At 33.0% G+C, this 22,243-nt stretch overlaps 1 protein-coding gene across 5 annotated transcripts; it reads left to right on the top strand.

Annotated features, from left to right (window-relative positions):
- Positions 1 to 700: 700 nt before the first annotated feature.
- On the top strand, positions 701 to 11,427 carry LOC100257840 (putative lipase ROG1). Of its 5 annotated transcripts, XM_002264064.4 has the most exons (10): positions 703 to 1,085; positions 1,812 to 1,879; positions 3,481 to 3,551; positions 3,679 to 3,921; positions 5,625 to 5,788; positions 5,909 to 5,964; positions 6,088 to 6,140; positions 6,219 to 6,339; positions 8,704 to 8,801; positions 11,087 to 11,427. In XM_002264064.4, the coding sequence occupies exons 1-10, from the start codon at positions 943 to 945 to the stop codon at positions 11,156 to 11,158; spliced, it is 1,089 nt and encodes a 362-aa protein (XP_002264100.1). In that variant the 5' UTR covers positions 703 to 942; the 3' UTR covers positions 11,159 to 11,427. The 5 variants fall into 5 exon arrangements, with proteins under 5 accessions (XP_059589559.1, XP_059589558.1, XP_002264100.1 ...); XM_059733575.1 differs by having other exon boundaries at positions 702 to 1,085; positions 8,704 to 11,427; XM_010663951.3 differs by lacking the exon at positions 1,812 to 1,879.
- The last annotated feature ends 10,816 nt before the right edge of the window (positions 11,428 to 22,243 follow it).

Below are 22,243 nucleotides of genomic sequence, written 5' to 3'. Positions count from 1 at the left end.
AAGTAAGCTATTCCATGAAATTTTAAACTCATAAATATATTTATATTAAATCTCAAAAGAGAAGAGTGAATTATTTTATTATTAAAATAAGATAATTTGTCAATTAAAAGTAAAAAAAGAATAATTATTTCTATATAAAGAGATAGTTACTCTTGTATAAAAATTACCAACCTAACTTATCTTCTTAAAATTGTTATCTTTTTAAGGTAATTCTAAAGAATTCTTCTATTTTCTATGCAAGTGCCAATAATTTTTTATTTTTTAAAAATAAAAATTAATTTTTATATAAAATGAAAACAATTCTAGAGAAAAAGATAATATATATTTTTTAAATATTTAAAAATTGAGATATTAATTAAAAATTATTTTAAAATTTTAAAATAAATTTTGAGTATGTAAGATAATTTATTTATTTTTATAGGGGTTTCTAATTTTTTATATAAAAATTATTAATATTTTTAAAAATATAAAAAGAAAATGTAGAAAGATTGAAATGATGGGTATAACGGTAAGTGAATTTTGTTTTCTAAATTTTCACTTTATTTTTTTTTCCTTATTTACTAACAATAATCGATCATTTATCCATTTTATTTTGTTTTTGAGGTTGGGTTAATTAACACAGACGTGTCAGCATCTTATTGGTAACTGAGCAAACCGGACCAGACCGGACACAACCGAATTCTTATTTATTGCATAAACGCCCTTTCCTACCTCCAAAGGTTTCTTCTTCATATTCACCACACCCAAAACTTTCTCACGAACCTTCAAATTTTCTCGCTCTTTCTCGCCTTTTCTAGCCGGTTTCTATACAGAATCTTACATAAACAAAACAATGATCTTACTTTGATCGATCCATTCGCTCTGCGCGCGGCAATTATATCGCAATTGGCCTTCAGTTCTTTACATGAATATGAAGAGAAAGTGAGCTGAATCTCGAGCGATATGGAGATGAAAGACGGTCCAGTGGAGAACGGCATATGCTCGTCGGAGTCTATTCATGGAGGCACCGATGTTTGGAGCAGTAAAGAATCTGCTACTGCTTCGGCGGATCATCTTGTTGTCATGGTTCATGGAATCCTCGGAAGGTAAGATGATTCTGTCAATTTTACCTATAAAAAAAAATAAAAAATAAAATAAAATAAAAAAGAAAGAAAAAAAGATTCTGTCAATTTCAATATTTTTCGAAGAAATTCGATTTCGATCTGGGATTTTTAAGAAGTTTGATTTTGAAGTTTTTTAAGCACTGCTGCTTTTTATTTTTTGCGTTTTTATTTTGATTTTATTCAGTGTGTGATTATCGTATTTGACGAGATTTGATATAATTTTGTTCATCCTTGAGCCAAATTATAATAATAATAATTATAATAATTATTAGTATTCCTTTATTTTAATTTCTTGTGCTGTGTTTGATTTAGTTGTTATCTGTCAAGGTATTTAATTCCTGAATTTTGGAGTATTTAGTAGAATTTTTCTATGATTTTCGTTAGGTTTTGTTTGGAGACTTGAATTTTCAATTTTCATTGTTTATTTGACATTTGATGCGAGGCTTAATCGTTTTTCCCCCTTTTACAAATTTTTGGTGCCGAGAAAACTGAGTAAAAGAAAAGAAAATCACATAAATGTTATGTTAGGTTGTTTTCCTTTGCAGAGGGTTAAAAGCTTTTCTTCAGTTGAGTGGATGGTTTTTGCTTTCCAGCTCTGAAATAAAGAAAAATCTAAAGTTGGAAATTTTAGTATCTTTTCTTTTCTTACATTTTCAAAGGAAACCCACAGAGCATGACACTAATTCATGGCACTTTTTATCCTTGCAGTGTCACGGATTGGAAGTTTGCTGCTGAGCAGTTTGTTAGAATACTTCCTGATAAAGTAATTGTTCATCGTAAGGAGATTCCTTTTTCATTTTTATTTTTATACGCTCAGTTTTTACAATCTATGCTGTGCTTTCATTCATTTCAAAACAGCAACTGCTGTTCGTTATCCACACTGTTTTTTCTTAGTTGTATTACTTTTTAATTTTGTTTGAAGTTGTTCTTACTTTTAAAGTTACCATGAGTTTAATAAGATTAGCCAATAATTGGCTTGCGGTAACATGATTTGTAGTGACATCTCATGAAGAACTAGCATGCGGGTTTTGGGGTTTATGGAGGAATTGTCACTTGTGCTAGATGGGAGATCACACAGGGCAGTAAAATTGCAAATATGCATCATTTCCTCTTGGTGGGTTAGGTTTTTCTGGTGGGCTAGTGGGTTGGGAATGTGCTAGATTCATTTTTTTTTTTGATAGGTAAATAAGAGATTGTATTAGTAAAGCCTAGAAGCGGCGAAAAGAGTACACACGAAGCATACAAGCAATGCCCAAGAAGCTAGGCAAAAAGAAAGAAGAAAACCTTTCTCCTATCTAGACAAAAGCCACTCTATAAAATCAATCATGGACAAAGAATGATCCTCTAAATACACCCTACCCCAATTCACAAAAGTGTACAAAAAAAAAAAGTTTTAAAGCTTGGTCGAATCGTTCAGTGTCATTGGAAATGTGCTAGACTCATTGATAGCTTCTCATACCATGCAACCATAATCCATGCCTTTTTTTCCTTATCACGGAGCCATACTTATATGAAGTGAAGTCTGCCTGGGATTGCTTCACTGAATTAGAGTTGACCATTTTCAAATTTGGAACAAATGGTAACAAATAATAGTATTTCTGATGGTGGGTGCTTGAATTATGCCTTCTTTTGGGCTCATGATCTGATACAATTTTAGATAGCTGTTTTATTTGGGTATCCTGCCTTAACAAAATAGATTTCTTTTGATGTGTGTTTATGTGCTTTCTCTCCTTTTAAATATTTTAATATTATTCTTTTGTTTCTCCACAATCATGCACAGAAACTTGTGTGGATTTTTTTTTTTGGTCTTTTATCAAAAATTACAATTATTTTATTTGTACTCCTTTCTTACCAATATGATTAGTTCTGGTGAGAATGTGTACTAGGATCTTGGTCAGTAGGAAAGAGCAATAAACAGAGCTGCTTCATATGATATCATCACTTATTTCAATATAATGCATTGTTGTTTCTTATCAAAAAAATATGATATCATCACTTGCCTTTGGATATACTGTACTGGCTATGTGTCATACAGGTTGATTTTATTATGATCTAATTATTATTTCAGATTATTCATTTCAAAGTCCAGGATTTTCCATTTTCAAGCTTATGGATGTGAAATTTCCTTCCAATTTTTATTTAATTCCTTATGCATGTCTCTGTGGAGTGGGGGTGATCTATTTCTTAAAACCTGTCAAAATTTGGAGCTTTTAGTTTTCTCATGTCCCTTGTGGAACCCTCATTGTGGAAAATGGTTTTGGTACAAGTGGGCAAATGTGAAGTTTGTGAAATTTGATGACTAATTAATTTAATCTAATATGTGATTTTGGCCTAAAGAGTATCTTGTTCTCATTCTCGTAAATAACATGCTTTTCAGGTAGTGAGCGAAATGCTTCTATGCTGACTCTAGATGGGGTGGATGTTATGGGTGAGCGGTTGGCAGAGGAGGTTAGTTTGTTGTTACTGTTAAAAGATTTGCTTTATGTTTATTGCCTTATCTTTCATGATAACTTCTAAAATAAGATGGATGTACTGCACATTTTAGTCTGATATTGATGGAAAATATGAATTCCAGGTCATTGAAGTGATTAAGCAGAAGCCAGAAGTACGTAAGATATCTTTTGTTTCACATTCTGTGGGAGGACTAGTAGCAAGGTATGCTATTGGAAGACTTTATAGACCTCCTAGAAGTGAAAATGAAGATGATCCATCAGATAATATCTGTGAGGAGAATTCAAGGGGTACAATATATGGATTGGAGGCTATGAACTTTATTACTGTTGCTACACCTCATCTTGGCTCAAGGGGTAATAAGCAGGTGCAGTTTATTTCTTTCTCCATCCTTCAGAAGGAGTTTTAAATTTAATAAGACATCTAGTGTTCTACTATACTGTTAAGATTCCTAAAACTGATCACATGAAATGATGAAAATTTTGATTACTAATACTATTTATGATTCAAGATCTGGAAAAGTAGTCTTATAGAAAAAATGATGAAAATTTTATGAGTAATACTATGTATGATTGAAGAATTGGAGAAGTAGTCTTATCATTGCAAGATGGTGTCATGTCTCAAAGTCGGGGGGAGGAAATAACGGTTGCATAAAATGAGATGGGGAAAGCATGTCTTGAAGTTGAGGGGGAACTTTATGTCTTTTTTTTCATGAAGCCTGAATAAGTCTGAATTTTTCGGATATCTGAATATAAATTAATGCTAAAGTGTCATTCATAATTCAGTTTTAGATTTTTTTTTTTTTACAAGCATTTCTATTAAGAAAAAATAATCTGAAAATAAAATTTAACTTAAAAAATAAACAATATTAGATTATCTGAAGTCTTAATAGACTTCAGACAGAAAAACAAGCAGGGCCTTGGTTTGAGTTGGGTGAGATAGGTTCTATCTGGGGAAGTTGGGTAATGGTTGCATGTGGTAGGTCTTTTTTATTTTTTATTTAGTTTGATTCTGGTGAAAAACTTACCAACTGCAAGGCAGGGGTTTTTGAACTTATCTCTGAAAGAAGGTTATTAAGTCTTTAACTGGCCTAAGATGTTGTTCCTCATGAGGATAACATCCGGTGTAGATTGGGGTGTAACTTTAATGTATCTGAGGAAAAGAAAGATGGTGTTCTCTTTAGATTATGCAATAACAGGACAAGGAAGAGTGAGCTATTTCATATCTTCACCTTCTCCTTGGTGATTGCTCTCATTTCAAAAGAATCTGTTATCTGCTGATTGAAGGTTGACATTTGGAAAAAAGGCTGCCTTTTGCTAAGCAGTCTAATAATGTTTATTGGAAGCAATATATGTTGTTTACAATTTACCTTATAATCTCTCTTCATAACTCCTGCCTGGGTTCAAATATTCCAAGATATGAAAAGCATTTTACAGGGAAGTATTCCAAGTATAGATTTTATCTTTTTGGTTGGAAGCTATTTGATTAGAAGATGGTTGTTGGCCTAAGAAGCTTGATTGGTTGGATTTTAGCATTTCCTTATGTGATTGATCAGACTAGGAGATGTGCATGGATTGCTATTATGAAAAAGAACGATGGTTATTGACTGACATAGGTTGCCTTCTGTTTGTGCTTAGAGAAATTCTCGAATGTGGGGAAGGGGAGATCACATCACTTGCTCCTTTTGGAAGGAATTTATTTCCTATATGTGGGGAAACATTATTGGGTAAACTGTTGACAACCAAAGCATTTTAACAACACACACACTTCTAACCATACAGATATGTTTCTGTATTATTTTTTAATATGATGTTGTCCAAGGTAGAATCTATATGTTCATTTCATATTGAGCTAAAACTGAATTAGTTTCTACTTAAATATTTTTTATATGACCTAGTTTATATCGCTTCTACAAGTGCTTCCTGTTAAAACTGCAAGCAGATAGAACTCTTGAATTTTTTTGTATGCATATTTTGCACACTTAATTTTAATGTGTCATAGTTAGTTGTAGTATTTGTTTGCATTAGATGTGGTTTTTCAGAAACTTGATTTTCATTTACAATTTGACAGGTACCATTTCTTTTTGGTGTTCCTGTCTTTGAGAAAGCTGCAACTTCTGTTATTCATTTGATATTCAGAAGAACAGGCCGTCATCTTTTTCTTACTGATGACGATGAAGGCAATCCTCCATTGCTTAGACGTATGATAGAAGATTGTGGTGAACTTCATTTTATGTATGTTACCTCATCCCTTTTACTACACTAAGTGCTTTGTAGATTTTGAGTTTCTTGATGTATCTTCTTCTGTAACTGTGGGTATGTAATAATAAAATGAAATTCTACTCATTAATGCAGGTCTGCATTACATACATTCACGCGACGTGTGATATATTCCAATGTTGGATATGATCGTATCCTCATTACTGGCACAGGCCTTCTCTTTTTCTTTCTTTTTCTTCTTCCTCTTCTGTACACTTCTCAGGATTTGTGCTTAAAATTTAATTCCCTTGTTTTCCATCATTAGTACTACTAAGATATTGTGGGATGGAGAACATCATCTATTAGGCGTAATAGTGAACTGCCAAAGGTATATCTTCATCTTGTATATTTCATTGTATTTTAATTTCTGGTTGCAATTTGATGATGAGTAAGTTCTTGCTTTTAGTGGGAGGATGTCGTTAACGAGAAATATCCACATATTGTATTTGAAGAACACTGCAAGGCTTGTGATGCTGAACAGTGTGAGCCCAGTTCAATGGAAGATGATGGCCTTGACAAGCTAGAAGGTTAGTAAATTTGATTTATGATAAAAAGTATTGCAGAATCTGGTACATTTATTGATTTGTGGTAGTTGGTTTTAGGGATCACAGTGGATCATGTTAGTATTGTTTCAACTAAGAGTACTCTAGAAAACCATTTAGCTCGACACATCATGTTTAATAATAAGGTTAGAACCTGCCTATAATTAACCATTTAGCTTGACACATCATGTTTAATAATAATAATAATAATAATAATAATAATAATAACACCTATCAAAAAATAATAATAATAATAATAATAATAATAATTCTAACCTTTCAACATGAACTTGACCTGTTTCTTAGATGGTTAACATGATCTGACCTATGTAATCCATTTACTGAATATGTTAGAGTTATGTTGGGTTGAGTTGTGCTTAAGTTGACATGCATAATAATACTAATAATAACAATAACAATAACAATAACAATAATAATAAAGGTTAGAACCCTTCTACAAGAACTTGACCTCTTTCTAGATGGTTAACATGATCTGACCTATTTAATCCATTTACTGAATATGTTGAATTATGTTGGGTTGAGTTGTGCTCAAGTTGACATGCTTAACCTGCTAATTTATCAAATGATTCTAACCTATTGAATTCAATTAAGACTAATTTTACGCATTTTATACTTGGAAGCTGTATGGATTGTAATTTAACATGTGCTATAAATTAATTGGAAAATTATCATAAAGATGATATAAATTATCCATAAGAACTTTTATTTAAAAAATTTTTTTTTTTAAAAAATTTAAAAAAATTTGGAGTCAAATGGAACATATACTTGTCTAATTATGATTCTGTCAATATGGTACCATTGTTAAACGGGTCAGTCAAGTTGTGATTGTGACAATATGAATCTATGATCAAATGGGTTAAAACAAGTTGAAACTCAACCCTAATGTACTCCATTTAATAAATGGGTTAGGAGGGTTGGTGCTTTTATGACATACATCACATTTAGATTTGATTAAGACTGGCTAATGTATGTCATTTTGAACTGGTATTTTCTGATCATAGATGTATACATCTAAGCATATATCTATTTTTGTACTTATATGTGTATGCATGCATTTTTAGTGGTTCTCCTATCATTCAGGGAAAATGCCTTGTGGTAGTGTTGGAACAGCTGCTGCAATAATAGCCAAGGTGGTAATAATCAAGGCCATATCATGTCAAGTTATTCAATTTGCAGAATTTAACCAGACTAAAATCCCTTTCTTTCTAATGGAACAAAAGTAGAGGTTATATGATTCATTTGTCTCTTACTGTTGAATGCTGAGGAACATGTTTGGTGAGGCATTGCTGAGATAGGAATGGAAGATGGTTGTGGGGAATGGTTTAGATGTAGAAATTAGAAATGGTACACAAGAAACCATAAAATGGTCTGATACTTCAACGAAAACAATTAATGCATTATTGAAAAGGACTAAAAGAAGAGAGACCCAACATTACTTGAATAGAATCATCAAAGAAGGGTTTAGTTTGTCAGCTTCACCTAAAAGTATGGATTTGGAAGGATGAATGTTGCAATAGGCTCCAAAACAATTAAGGATAAGGCACTACAGGTCATTATTTACCCGATACCATATACCCTTTGCTAACTTCCCTATATTTACACTAAGATTTTTGTTACTTTGTCCATTTTGAAATTGACAAGCAACAGTAGGTTCACAACTTTAAAGGGATGCTGAAAGTCCTATCATAATGCTTGATTATTTGTGATGTTTCCTTGAGAAAATATCTCATGTATTCTATTCTATTAAATCTAACTCACAGAAGGAATTACAGAAAGAATTGTGCTACTGAGGACTGAAATTTTTATGTTTTCATCATTTTTCCAACAATCCTAATTCGTATGGGTGAAACTGGTGCTTTGTTTCCGTATATAAGTATTTTCTGTTGTCGATTCTAGCAAAATCAATTGATATAGAGTTGACACCAGTGGCCATTAATAATCTTAATCCCAGTTGATTATCCCTTTGCCTGCAACACTGACCTCAAATAGTTGGGACATGGCTTGCTGGAGCCTTGTAATTGTATTCTCCTTGGCCTACATACTGACCAAATTTGGTGAAGATCATCTGTTAGCTAGAATAAACCGCTATAGGATCAAATAAAGTTTGTTCTCAGGAATTCAAGGTTGATTGAGTCAAATACCTCAATGTATGAGTTAATAAATTGAGTTTATGCTGAATGTTCTTTATGAGATCTACCCACATAATAGCAGAACAACCTTGTTCTTTGAAGTAATTGCCCTGCCTGCTATGTTCTCTTTATTTCTTTCTATTGTTTTCTCTTTGTAGTTTCTCAATGTCACAATTTTTCTTTGGAATGTGTCATGCAGAGGAATTGTTGATGGGCCTATCTTGTGTTTCATGGGAAAAAGTAGATGTTAGCTTCCATGCCTGCAGACAGAGGTTTGCAGCTCATAGTGTCATTCAGGTCTCTCTCTCTCTCTCTCTCTCTCTCACACACACACACACACACACACACACATGCCTACACATATGCACGTGCATGCATCAATGTTTTTAAGGTTCAGATGCCACAAATGAAGGTTTTGAAACTGATAATAGTTTTCATATATCATTCTTGTCTACAAAGAAAAAAAAAAACATCTTCACCAATCTCCTGCACAAGGAGGTGAATTTGTCCAACATGAGTTGCAGAATGTGCATCATTCTTTTGTTTCTAGAATGTTCATCATTCTTTTGTTTCTAGAATGTTCTTTCCCCATACAATGTGAATAGTGATATTATGATTACTTGTCATGTCCTAGAGTGACCTGTTGGACCAACCTCTATGGATATCATAAGCTTGTTAAGAGAGGAAATTTTTTTAATAAATCCTTTTATTTGATTTCTTTTTCTCTGGAAGTTATATCTTCTTAGATGCAGAAAGATCTTTCCAACCTTCTACTAATGAAGTAGCGGATTTTGTTGGAATCCTGGTATATCCATGAGTTTGTACACCGTAGACCAGACATAAATAGAAGTTTTATTTTTACCTGAGATTTTGGGAAAGGATAATTTTTTATTCCCAAAATTCATAAGGTAAGTTATTTAACAGAAGATAGAAGAGTACAATTTGCCCATGAGCCAAAATGTGAATCAACAAGGTATGATGGTGCTTACTATGTCAAAAATCCTACAAATACTCTAGCGAATTTCTGAAATCAGACATGAAAAACCTTTTGAGATGTTACATAGCATAACAGAGATGACATGATGAAGATGAAGAGGGTGATTATAAATCAAAGAAGTATCTATATAAGAGCTTCCACATAAAAACATGCCTTATTTACATCAATCTAATAAGGTAGCAACTGATGAATTGATACCACATAACACACATGGGAAGCCTAATCCTGTATTTAGTGGTGAGATATGAGACACATCATTGGCTGTTGGGACTGTGGTAAGATCATCTCATAAATTCTCCAAACCATAATCTAGGATAACACCATTGGTAAAACGAGTAGAGAATTTAGTATACCTATTGGAAGGAAGAAATTAACATACTAACACCCAAAGGCACACAAAATTAGAATAAAAATAGGTGGTTCCCATGAGAAGTATTGAAAATAAGAAACTCTTGGTAGCATCAAGGAGAGAATCTGATTAACAGGATAGGTGGTGGTGAGGCTACTCTAACCACAGTAACAAAGTAGGAGTAAGGGTTGACAGAAGTAAATAAAACTCTAGTTAGATACACTCATTTTCAGTTGAGATGCACCCTAAAACTATAGAAATTTTAATGTGGATCATGGTGGAAACATCTATCTTATCAAAAATAAAATTTTAAAAATTAAAAGAGGCAGGGTGACATGATTAAGTACATTCTTGGAACAAATAAGAAAATCATTCTATTATGTATAATATGCATTTCATAATATTTTATGTAGTAGCTGAGTCCAACAACTTCTTCCTACAAAGTCCTGGGAACCTGGATGGCCGACAGTTTTGCTGATGTGATCTGCCAGGCCCAGTAGATGGGTTATTGGGCATTTCGGGAATTGTAATTCAGGTGTTTTTGTTGATGCTAACCTATCCAGTGTTCTGGTTGGATACTAGGAGAATCCTCAAGAATTTTTTTATTTTGTTGTTATTTTTATTTTATTTTTTGATGTTTTCCCCTCTTTGTGAAGTTGTTGAAATATCAATGTCCTAATATATATGTGTAGAGTCAATCAGTGTTGAAAATGCTGCAAATTGTTGGTCTTCTATAGAGTTATTGATCCTCCCATTGTCAATGCTTAGTAAAAGATTTCATTTGCTTCAACAGCAAATGAAATCTTGGAAAAGGAGGGGTAGAGATGGTGTCTGGATATGAGGAATATCTTTTTTGGAAAGCAGTCCGAACTAAAAATGGAAGCTGTGCTTTCTTCATTAGTAGATTATCATAGTTGTTCAGTATCAATGAATTTTAAAGGTTGCCCTGGTAATGCAATAATAGTGGTAGTTCATCCAGGTATTTTGTGTTTATATATTCATCTAATAAATATACCAATTTTTCATCTTTCATCACAATATTTACCTGAAAATGATTAATTTTGCAAACTGTCTTGTCTCCAGCACTTAGATTTGATATTCCTTATCAGGCTAAAAAAACTAACGATTTGTTCTTGCAACTCTGATGCTATAGTTTATCATCAAAAGTAGGAGATTCATCTGATATTTTATTTCTTATGAATGAGCAAATTCCCACTTTTTCTGAACATTTTTCAGGTAAAAGATTATGTCGCTCATCGGGAAGGTGCAGATGTCATACAGCATATGATTGATCATTTTCTTACCTAGAAGGCTGCCAACTGCCTGAAATATCACACCAAAATGGAGACTCAGGTGCGTTACAGTGACTCTGGGATGAAAACCCATTTTCTGACCATAGAGTTGTATTAGCAGCTCCTTTTGTTGTACCTTGAAGGCAATCGACACTCTCACTGGTAACCAATTCTACAGAAGAATTGTGATTAACCAAGCAATTAAAAGAAAATTTTATTCGTTCATTATTGGTTCTAATGTATTTGAACACTCCATTTATCAATAAATGCAAACAATTAATCTCATATCGCATTAATCCTTCTTTTCTATTCAATTGTACTACTCGTTGAAGCCAGTAGTCTCTCTTGGCTACTTCACTGAGGCTGTTGCTATGAACTTACAGCTTGTTTCTTGGTCAATATTAATGCACGCTGGGTGAGTAAAAATATAGTAGTAAGAGGGGGGGAGCCTCTCTACTTGTTTTAGAAATTAGTCCAGAATTGTGTTTTCTAATTAATTGAAGTTGTCTCTGGCATTTTCCTCCTAGGATCCTGGTGAAAATCCAAGTTAAGATGCCTTAGTTTCATATATATTGTTGATGCAATGAAATGCAGTTGGAATTGTAGATGCCTTTAATCAACATTCATCAAGTTAAAATCCAATTTGAGTACTTAAAATCTGTAGGAAGACTCAATTCACACCAAGACACGAGCCATGTCAAGACCCAAGTCATGCTAAACTCTAAGCATCATTAAAACTCACATCATAGATGGAAGAAAAGAAGCGGGGTTTCTATTTGATAGAAGGTAGAAGGTAGTGTGACAGTCCAGAATGTTAATTGGGGGAGAGATGTATGTGTCATAGGATGCCATGTCAAGACCTAAGTTGTGCTAAACTCTATACATCATTAAAACTCAAATTAAGTGAAGACCCAAGTTAAGTTAAATTAAGGTGGTGTTCGTTTTTTATTTAATTCTAAATAGAACCTTAATGTTTAATAGTGTTAAATATTAGGTTGTTTGTTTTTATAGTATTTTATTTCTATTAAGTATTAAAAAATAAAGAAAAACCAATATGTTATTTTTTTTATTTAGAAAAAGCTATATATTTTAGTTTTTTCTATTTAGTAAAAAGTTTATAATAAGTCATGAAAAAATAGAAAAACAAACAACCTAAATTCTGAAAACAAATTGCTTTCAACAAAAAACTTAAAAAACAAACATCACCTAAGTCCCAAGTTAAATTAAAGTCTTTAACATCAAGCTTCGAACAACATAATTTCATCACCCATGTGTCAATGATTCATATTTTTTCATTTTTAAAAATATTTATGTTTGTGTACTTTCTATTTCACATGTCAATGACTATTTCTTTCTTTTCCTTCCTTATCTACCATTTGTTCTAAAGAAAGCAAATCAAACTAATTTTCTTTTCAATTTCATTGTGTCCAATTTATACCATTATTAGAAGGTTCAAAATGGAAGAATAATTGTAGGTAAACAAAATTTAGATCATAATTTATTTGATAGTTTGGTCTGTCTTCACAAAAACACTACCATATATATATATATATATATATATATATATATATATATATATATAAATATAGTAACATTTTGAAGTGTTTGCACCATATTTTAATCGTCTATAATTAGAGGAGATGACACACCATGATGTGATTGCCAACTTCTTTCAGGGAGATGAGTAATATTAGTCAAGAAAAATTAGATGTAGAGTGATGACATGTTTTATGAATTTTAATGAAAGAAAGGAATCATAAGAATCTATTTCTTTTTAAAAATTGTGCATATTAGTGTCTCATCTCATTTGTGTATTTATATGTTATCCTATACTTTTAAGGTTATATTTGATTATTGGAAAAAATTAAGGAAAAAAAGGAAAATGATTTTCTTATAAAAAAAATACTAAAGAAAATAAAATATAATTAAAATTAGTTAGAAATTTATATATTTTAAAATTATTTAATCAATTTAATCATTATATCGATGAGTTAAAATAAATAAAATAAGTTTAAAATAACAAATAAAAATAATTTATTGAGTTTTAATTTTTTTTTATTTTTTTATTTTTCTTCATTTTTTTATTCCTTTTACTTTTTCTTTGTATTTTCTTTACATTGCGTTTTCCCTCAAATTTTTTGGGGACCAAACATAACCTAAGAAAATAGATGATGACATCTGTCTCCTATAATTGTTTCACTCCTTGAAATTACTTAATTACTAACCTAGTATTTTCCATCTATTGATATAAAAGAAAAATTCAATTTAATTTATAAATAAATTTTATGCTATGCGACTAAGCAATTGGATGCCTATATCTTGATGAAAAAAAAATTATATTTTCTTTTCTCCTTCTTCATTTAAGTTCTCTCCCATATGTTATACATTAAAAAAATTAGAAAAATATTTCCAAACTTCCATTCTTCCTTCTCTATCCTACTCTTCTAACTAGTTTATATATCTATATATATATATATATATATATATATATATATATATATATATATATATATATATATATATATATTCTAAACCAAAATCCTTTGATAAGTTATATTTTCTTCTGAACCAAAATCCTATAAGGTAATTATTCTTCTTACATTTTTTTTTTCTTATTATTGAAGATATTTGGAAAGAAGATATATTAGATTTTTTTTTCTTTTATGATTCTTTTCAAAGTCTCCAAAAACAAAATTTCAAAAACAATTATTTTCTTCTTTGTACAAAAGAATTTTTAGTTTTCACATAATTTAAATGTTGCATTGTTAGTGCATGTTATACTACCTAATACATCCTTGGTATGTGGAATGTGTGATGCATGAGCATGCAAGAGTGCTATTCCTATCCACAACTCATCAATCGATGTTAGCTTTGAGTTGATTTTTGGCCTCCATACCATGATGTGACCCAATCTTACTTCGCCAAGCTCCTGTGCATGGAGGTTGATGACCTTTATGCTTTTGTATGACTTATCAGTTAAGGACTTCAAATTCCTCTTTTTCATTCAAGACTACCAAATAACTTAGTATTTTGCGAATGACTTGTATTTTTGGTACTTATACTATTTCTTATCTCAAACCCCTTCTCACTTAAAGGGTGAAGGCACTTAAGCAAGTCTAAAGGCCAAGGAGTGTGATATTTGAATGCTACTATACATCCTCAGAACCATAGAATGTCCAAGGATTAATAAAATTTTTAGCCTACAAGAGATGTTTGGTGATAAGAGTAGGTAAGTTAGACAAACTGTCCTTAGGACTATTATGAACACCAAGATAATAGAAGGAACTCTTGCTAGATTTCATATGGTTCATGATTGCACTCTTTAACAAGATGTAGATCTTTGGACTTAAAATCGATGGTGAGACTAAGGTCAATATGTTCTTAAAGATCTTGCGGGATTCCTTAAACAGTTCAAGTTCAACCATTCTATGAATAAGATGTTGATGAACTTACCAGAATTGATGAAGGAACTTCGAATGGGTGAGAAGATTCTCAAAGAGAAGAAAGGCGTTCATATGGCAATGAAGGATTTTTCAAGCTCTTCTAGCAAAAAGGAGAATAAGAACAAGAAAAACAACACCAAATAGGGAAAGTTTAAGAGAAGTAATAGAAAGAGTAAGCTTGAGAGCAAGTGTTTCCTTTATGGTAAGAAGGGCCACTAGAAGAAGGAATGCCCGGTCTACCTAAAAAAAAAAAAGGAAGATACACATCTTGTTCTTATTGTTGAATCATTTAATAATGGATTTTAATAATTCTTGGTGAATATATTTTGGGGCCACCAACTATATTTGTAATTCTTTATAAGGATTTCAATTAAGGAGAAGGTTAATTGAGGAGGAGATATACATGAATCTAGCTTATGATGCGAGGATTGTTATGCAAGTAGTGAGAGATATTATCTTAGTCTTAGGGAATAATTGCCTTCTAGAATTCAAAGATTTTCTTTATGTTTCTAAGCTTAGAAAGAATCTTATTTCGATTTTTAGTTTTAAGAAATGTAATTATTCAATTTATTTTAATAAAGAGGTTGTTAATAGAAAGAGTAGCTCATTTATTTTCTTAGGCTCATTGGCTGACAATCTTTATTGTTATCTATATTATCAAAATTTGAAAATAATCAAATTTCACTAAAGAGGAAAATACCTAGCACTAATCAAACATACCTTTGGCATCTACACCTAGGTCATATCAATCTAAATATGATTCAAAGACTGGTTAAATTTGGATCATTAGACACTTTAATTCCAAAGGATTTACAAATCTTGTATGGAAGGTAAAATGATAAAGAGATTCTTTTTTAGTTGAAGGATACGAAGCTAAGGAATGTCTGAAGTTAATATATATTGATGTGTGTGGTCCGTTTAATATACATGGAGGATATGAGTATTATATCACCTTTAGATATGGATATATAACATAATGCATGGAAAATCCACTGCCTTAGATAAATTGAAGGAATTTAAGGTGAAATTAGAAAAGTAGTTAGGTGAACACCTCAAGTCACTTGGACAAAATTGAGGTGGTGAATATATGCCTAGTGAGTTTGATTCTTTTCTTAGCGAGTATAGGATTATATCTTATTTAAGTGCACTCGAGACTCCACAACAAAATGAAGCGATAGAAATAAGAAATTGAACTTTGATGGACATGGTGAGATTAATGATGAATTTCTCAACCTTCCTCACATCCTTTTAAGGATATACCTTGGAGATTGCATGATATCTTCTAAACCTAGTTCCTTTTAAATTAGTATGCTTGGCAACCATAAAGATGTGGATAGGTTATAAACCAAGTTTACAACTTATTCACATATCTAAAAGGAACATAAGTATGCATTAACTCTAAACATTCCTTGGCTTTGTATCAAGGTTAAAAGTCTACCACTTTATAGGATATAAAAAAAGGAACAAGGGGATATTACTTTTATAGTTAGGCTAACCAAAAGGTATTTGTTAGCACAAATGTTAGATTTTTGGAAGAAGACTATATAATAAGTAATAAGACAAGGGGTGATATCGATTAGAGAGCTTTACAGGCCAGTCCCATATTAGCACAAGATACCATGACCCAGTGGTACAAACACCTACCATTCCTAACATTTCTAATACATGAGTTCAATCCCACAGATTATGATGAAGCCATGAATAGTGTGAATACTCATTTATGACAAGAGGCTAAGAAAGTAGAGTTAGAATTTATATAGTTTAACAAGGGCCGGTGTTAGGATAAAGCCATGACATGATGCAATAATAATGATTTATTATATATTAATATTCATGTTTCCTAATTTATCTATCATATTTATGCATTATACTTTCTGAGCATTCTGACATGATCTCTCTTGCATTGTACATCACCTAGGTGCATTAGGAGTTGTATAAAAGATCTAAGTTATGAGTTCCTTACTAGTAGATAATTAGTTCATAGTTAGTTCATGGACTTAAGTAATCCATTTGAGATTGTGGTGCACTACCTTCTAATTGGAGTGATGATTGTTCTTAGTCATTGGGATAAGGTTTCCATGGTGAGGGCACTAGTGTGTATGGTTACACATTAGACAAGACCTATAGTGAGTCATGACTTTGGTTATTGGGTTGTCAAGATCTCACCAAGCTGCTATACTTTATGGTTTCTCAACCTTGAGAGGCTATTGAGCTTATGTTAAAGTTTGCGGTGACTTTGACTTATGGGTGATACCCTAAAGTGGTTGTATATTCCTTACGGATTGGGTCACTATTGATGTATGTGATGACAATATGTATTCTTAATGGAGACACCATGATATTTCATGGGATTGAGACAATGTCTCCTTGGGTGATCTTGATAACATGTGATTAGGAAATCTATGGTCGTAATAATTCCTTAACTAGAATTTGACATATATTCTTTGTGAGTTACAGTATGTTAGTTGATCATATAATAAGAGGATTTGAGACTCAAGAGTTGTAGTGGTAATCTTGAGAAGTTGATAGAATTCACCTTATTAGATTATTGACATCAGTTCATTGGGAGCCTACATAAAGTGGATTGTAGGTCATGAACCTAAGTTCATGTATCTCATTTTAATCACATAAGATATTGGATTGTAGTTGACTTTTTATAGTAGGATGTTGAATCAATGTCAAAAGTGGATTATGATAGAACCAACATTTTCCTATAGATCCTTATGGTCCTCACTCGAGCTTATATTCCATGGTGACATAGTTTATGAGGGTTAGTTATGTTCTTTGTTAACTTGTGTGCATAAGGGCATTTTGGTAAATATGCAATGTTACACAAGAGCTTGTGAATTATCTATTTGGATTGAGTTAATTGATTAATTAGGGCCGATAAGGCTGATTAATTAATTAGGACCCATGTGGTCTAATTTAAGTGACCCAAGCCCAAGATGAGCTCAAGTTACTTAAGCCCATAGGAAACCTATACAAAACCTCCTTTAGGGGTTTAGGGTAACAATCTTGTCATTTAGTTTTCTATTTTCGAGATAGAAGAGAACTCTAACCACTAACTCTCCAAGAGGATTCTACCCTTAGTGTGTTAGGATTCAAAAAGAGCCATTGGACGAAAGGCTATTGAGTTTACAAGATCCACCATGTATTCAACACTTTTTTATCAATAGGATTTAATTTGGGGACATTCAAATTTTAGGTAAAGCACATTTGTCTTAATCTATAATGTTTTTAATGCCTATTGCTTATGTTGTGCATAGATCTAGAGAGCCTGAGGAAAGATTTGTATGCACTTTAATAGTCCAGGGATGAGAATAGAGTTATCTAAGTATTCCCTACAATTGGGATCTTGTAGAAGTACTTGAAGGGATAAAACTAATAGAGTGTAAGTAGGCTTACAAGAGGAAGAAGGGAGTAGATGGGAAGGTTGAGACATATAAGGTTAGACTTGTAGTAAAGGGTTATAGTTAGAAACTTGGTTTTGATTATGAGGAGACTTTTTCACTACTAGCCATGATCTAATTCATTAAACTATTTCTATTCATTGTAGCTCATCTTGATAATTAGATATAGAAAATGGGTGTCAAGACAATGTTCTTGAATGACTATCTTGATAACAAAATCTATATGATGCAACCATATGTATTTGTAGTAAAGAGATAAGAGAAATTGGTTTGCAAGTTGCATAAATTCATGTATGAATTAAACCAAACATCTCACTTAAATATCTTAGGAAAATGAGGGGGTATATGTTGGTTTACCATTGTGATGAGTTGGTACCCATTAGGTACCCAGATTCAAACTTTTAGTCTAATAAGAACTCTTGCAAGTCTACTTTAGGGTATGTCTTTACCTTAAGTGGTAGGGTTGTTAATTTGAGAAGTGTGAACCAATCTTGTATTAGTGACTCCACTATGGAAGTCAAGTATGTTGTAGCTTCTTACTGGGATTAAGCTCCTAAAAGCAAGACATGAAGTAACAAAGTTAGACTTGACTATCTTATTACTATTCCTTTGGTGTATTGACAATGATTTGAGCATTTGACTCATATTTCTTACATTGTATATGATTTAGGTGCATTAGGAGTTGCACATATGATACAAGTCATGGGTTCCTTGTAAGTAGATAAGTTGTTCATAGTCAGTTTATGATTTGGGCAATCTAGTAAAGATTGTAGTCCACCACATTCTAATTCGAGGGATGACTTGTTTTGGTTGTTGGGATGGGTTTCTCATGGTAAGTGCACTCGTGTATGTGATGCACATTAAACAGGATCTATGGTGTACCATGATGTAAGGCCATCGATTGTCATGATTCACTAAGTTGCTATATTGTATAGACTCTTAACCTTGAGAGAATATTGAGTTTATGTAGAAATTAGCAATGACTTTGACTTATAAGTGAGATCGTAAGCTGATCATATATTCCCTATGGATTCGGTTAATGATGATGGAAATTAGTAGTAATGGGTATTCTCAATAGAGGCTCCATGATATCTCATGGGATTGAGACAATGTATTCCTTTCAGTGATCCAAAGGACATGTAAGTGATCAGGAGATCTGTGGCACCATAGTAATTCCTCAAGTGGAATTTGACATATGCTCTTTATGAGTTAGAGTATGTCATTTGATCACATAATAAGTGAGATCTGTAACTCAAGGATTGAAGAGGTAATCTTGATAGGTGATAACACTACCTTATTATATTATGGACATAATTCATGGGTAGTTTGCATGCAGTGGATAGTATGTCACAGACTTGAGCTTCGTCTCGTTTTTATTTACATAGGGTACTAGAGTTCAGTTGATTCTCTTTAGTGGAATGTTGAATCAACTTTAGAATTGAATTTTGAGGGAGCCAATACTCCTATGGGTCTTAGTGGTCCCCGCTCTGAGCTCATATACCATGATAATACAGTTTATGAATGTTGGATTGACTTTAGGTTCATTCTTGTGCATAAGGGTGTTCTGGTAATTGCGTAAAGTTGCACAAATGATAGTGAACAAGGTCTTTGGATTAAGTTAATTGATTAATTAGATGACCTTGTGTGATTAATTAATCAATTAGGACCTGTTTTAGGTTAAATTAAGTACACCTAAGCCTTCGTGGGCTTAAGTCACTTAAACCTAGTAGGGGGAAAAAAAAGTCTCTAGATTAGGGGCTAATTGATTAATTAGATGACCTTGTGTGGTTAATTAATCAATTAGGACTTGTTTTGGGTTAGATTAAGTACACTTAAGCCTAGCTGGGCTCAAGTCACTTAAGCTTAGTAGGAGAACAAGTATCACCTTAGGGGTTAGGGTTCCATCACTTTTGAGAGACAATTGTCTTCCATATTCAGAGAGAGAGAGAAAGACAAAGCTTCTTCCCTTCTAAAGCCCATACTTTGGAGTGCCAAGATTATAGTCATTGGGTGGAAGATCTTGGGTGTACGAAACCTTTAATCATGTTTTTTAGATCCATGTATGATCTTTTTTCTTTACATCTTTATCTTAAAATGGTTTTTTTAGCCATATGTTTCCACTACGATAAATTTAGAGAAGCTTAGGATAGATGCATTTGCCCTACGAGATCCAAGGATAGGGAATGGAGAAATCCGATTATTCCCAACACTTATAAAGCTGAAAAAGAAGCAACTTAGCTTAATAACTCCTTATGGAGCTTGGGGTAGTACCCTTGGCTGTATTGCCCGAGGCCTTGTTATGTGATAACAATGGAGTGTTGATATATATAGTACAAAGAATTAAGGAACCATCGAAAGGATAAACACATTGAGAAGAAGTGCAATTTGATTTGTGAGATAGTTCATAAGGGTGATGTAACTATGAAGAAGATACAATTTACATAGAACTTGATATATCCTTCACTAAGACTTTACCAGATAAAGTCTATGGTGCTCATAAGGACAACATAATTATCCGATGTATTATTAGTCTACTTTAAGGGTTAGTAGGAGATTGTTAGGATAAAGCCTTAACATTAATGACATGAGGTAACATTTGATTTCATTATATATATATATTGTGGTGTATTTGATTATTTATGTCTAATCACTTGTATTGTACATTATTTGAGTGCATTAGGAGTTGCATAAAAGATTCAAGTCATGGGTTCCTTATAAGTTGATAAGTTTGTTCATAGTTAGTTCATGGACTTAGGCAATCCATTAGAAGTTGTAGTGCACCATATCCTAATTGGCGGGATAACTTGTCTTGGTCAATGAGACGGTTTTCCCATGGTGAGTGTACTAGTGTGTATATGTTGAACAAGACCTATAAATAGTCATGATTGAATTGCTATTGAGTTATCATAATTACTCCAAACTACTATGTTGCATAGGCTTTCAACCTTGAGAGAACATTGCACTAGTGCTAAGTACATCAATAACTTTGATCTACGGGTGAGATCCTAGAGTGATCATATATTTCCTATGGATTAGGTGACTGGTGGTTTAGGTAGGTGGCAACAAATATTCTCAATATAGATACTGTAGACCCTCAATTTTGTTCCTTGACACTTGCATTTTATCCTATGGGTGTCACATGCACCCATGTTTTCATATGACCCCACCATGGCCCCCTTTTGGCCTTGATTGATTTTTGAGCCTTGTGTAGGTTCATTTGCGGTCCAATGTAGTGCAGGTGTGTAGTTTATTTTAGAGTTCCGTCATGGCCAATTTCCCTAGTCGTTCACATCATGCTATAGGGAAGGAAGTGAGGCCCTTCCAAAAATTTCAGTTTAGGCAGAATTCATTGAAGCAGGTCTGAATTCGGAGCACTTGGGCTTGTTTTGATCATATCTCCCTTATCCGACCTCGGAATCGCGCACCGTTTTTTTTATGGACTCCTTATTCTTCAAGGAACATTCTTTCAAAATTTCAAAAATTTTCTCTACCGACTCGACTAGTTCATCGAGTCAGCTTGTATGGAGCACTGATTTTGGTGATTTTGGAGCCCAATTCCTACATGGCTTGGGCCCATGGGCTCCAGATCAGTTTTGGGCTGTATTTTGGATCCATTTTGGGCCTTATTTTGGATTCCTTGCAGCCCACCATGAATCTATATGGATCCTTGGTGGGGAAGCAAGTTGAAAGCTTAAGATAGTTAGCTTGCATGGAGAATGAGGAGGAGAGTTAATGGGGAAGCTGATTCTGAGATTGATTGGAGCTCTTTCTAGAGCTTGAAGGAGAGAAAAACGAAGAGGCTTTGATGGCTGGAGGTTTGGGACTATAAAAGAGGAAAAAAATCAGATTTGAAGGGACTTCTTCTTTTTATGAGAGATGAGACTTTGTGGAATCATGGGGGAGGAATTTTATAAGAGGTTTTTGGAGGGTTTCTTTTCATGAGTGGTCTGAGGGAGTGGTCCGAGGGAGTGGAGTGAAGAGGTCCTGAGACTTTTGGGGGTCTCGGATACGTTTGGAGAAGCTTTGCAAGCTGAGGAAGGAGATCTTCTATTTTTAGAAGAAAAGTAGAGTAAGGAAACATTGCTCGTGTATAGATCAAGGCTGCCTTTCTGTGCCCCGCTTGAAAGTGGGAATCTTTTGACATTTGAAAGGCTCTACACGTGAAGGAAAGAAGGAGAAGGAGGTCTGAGTTTGAATCTTTACCAGGTAAGATTCATGAGGAAATTTCAGGAATTTCATCTATTTGAT

This window comes from Vitis vinifera, chromosome 16 (genome assembly GCF_030704535.1).
Source record: "Vitis vinifera cultivar Pinot Noir 40024 chromosome 16, ASM3070453v1".
In the NCBI taxonomy this organism is placed as follows: domain Eukaryota; kingdom Viridiplantae; phylum Streptophyta; class Magnoliopsida; order Vitales; family Vitaceae; genus Vitis; species Vitis vinifera.
This window is presented reverse-complemented; position numbering and strand designations above follow the sequence as displayed.

What these genes read in the sequence shown, in the direction of transcription:
- LOC100257840 (XM_059733575.1), top strand. Translation starts at nt 943, where the DNA reads ATGGAGATGAAAGACGGTCCAGTGGAGAACGGCATATGCTCGTCGGAG. An exon ending in GCTCAAGGGGTAATAAGCAG is followed by an intron (nt 3,922 to 5,624) that starts GTGCAGTTTATT and finishes ACAATTTGACAG; the next exon opens with GTACCATTTCTTTTTGGTGT. An exon ending in TGGCCTTGACAAGCTAGAAG is followed by an intron (nt 6,340 to 8,703) that starts GTTAGTAAATTT and finishes TGTGTCATGCAG; the next exon opens with AGGAATTGTTGATGGGCCTA.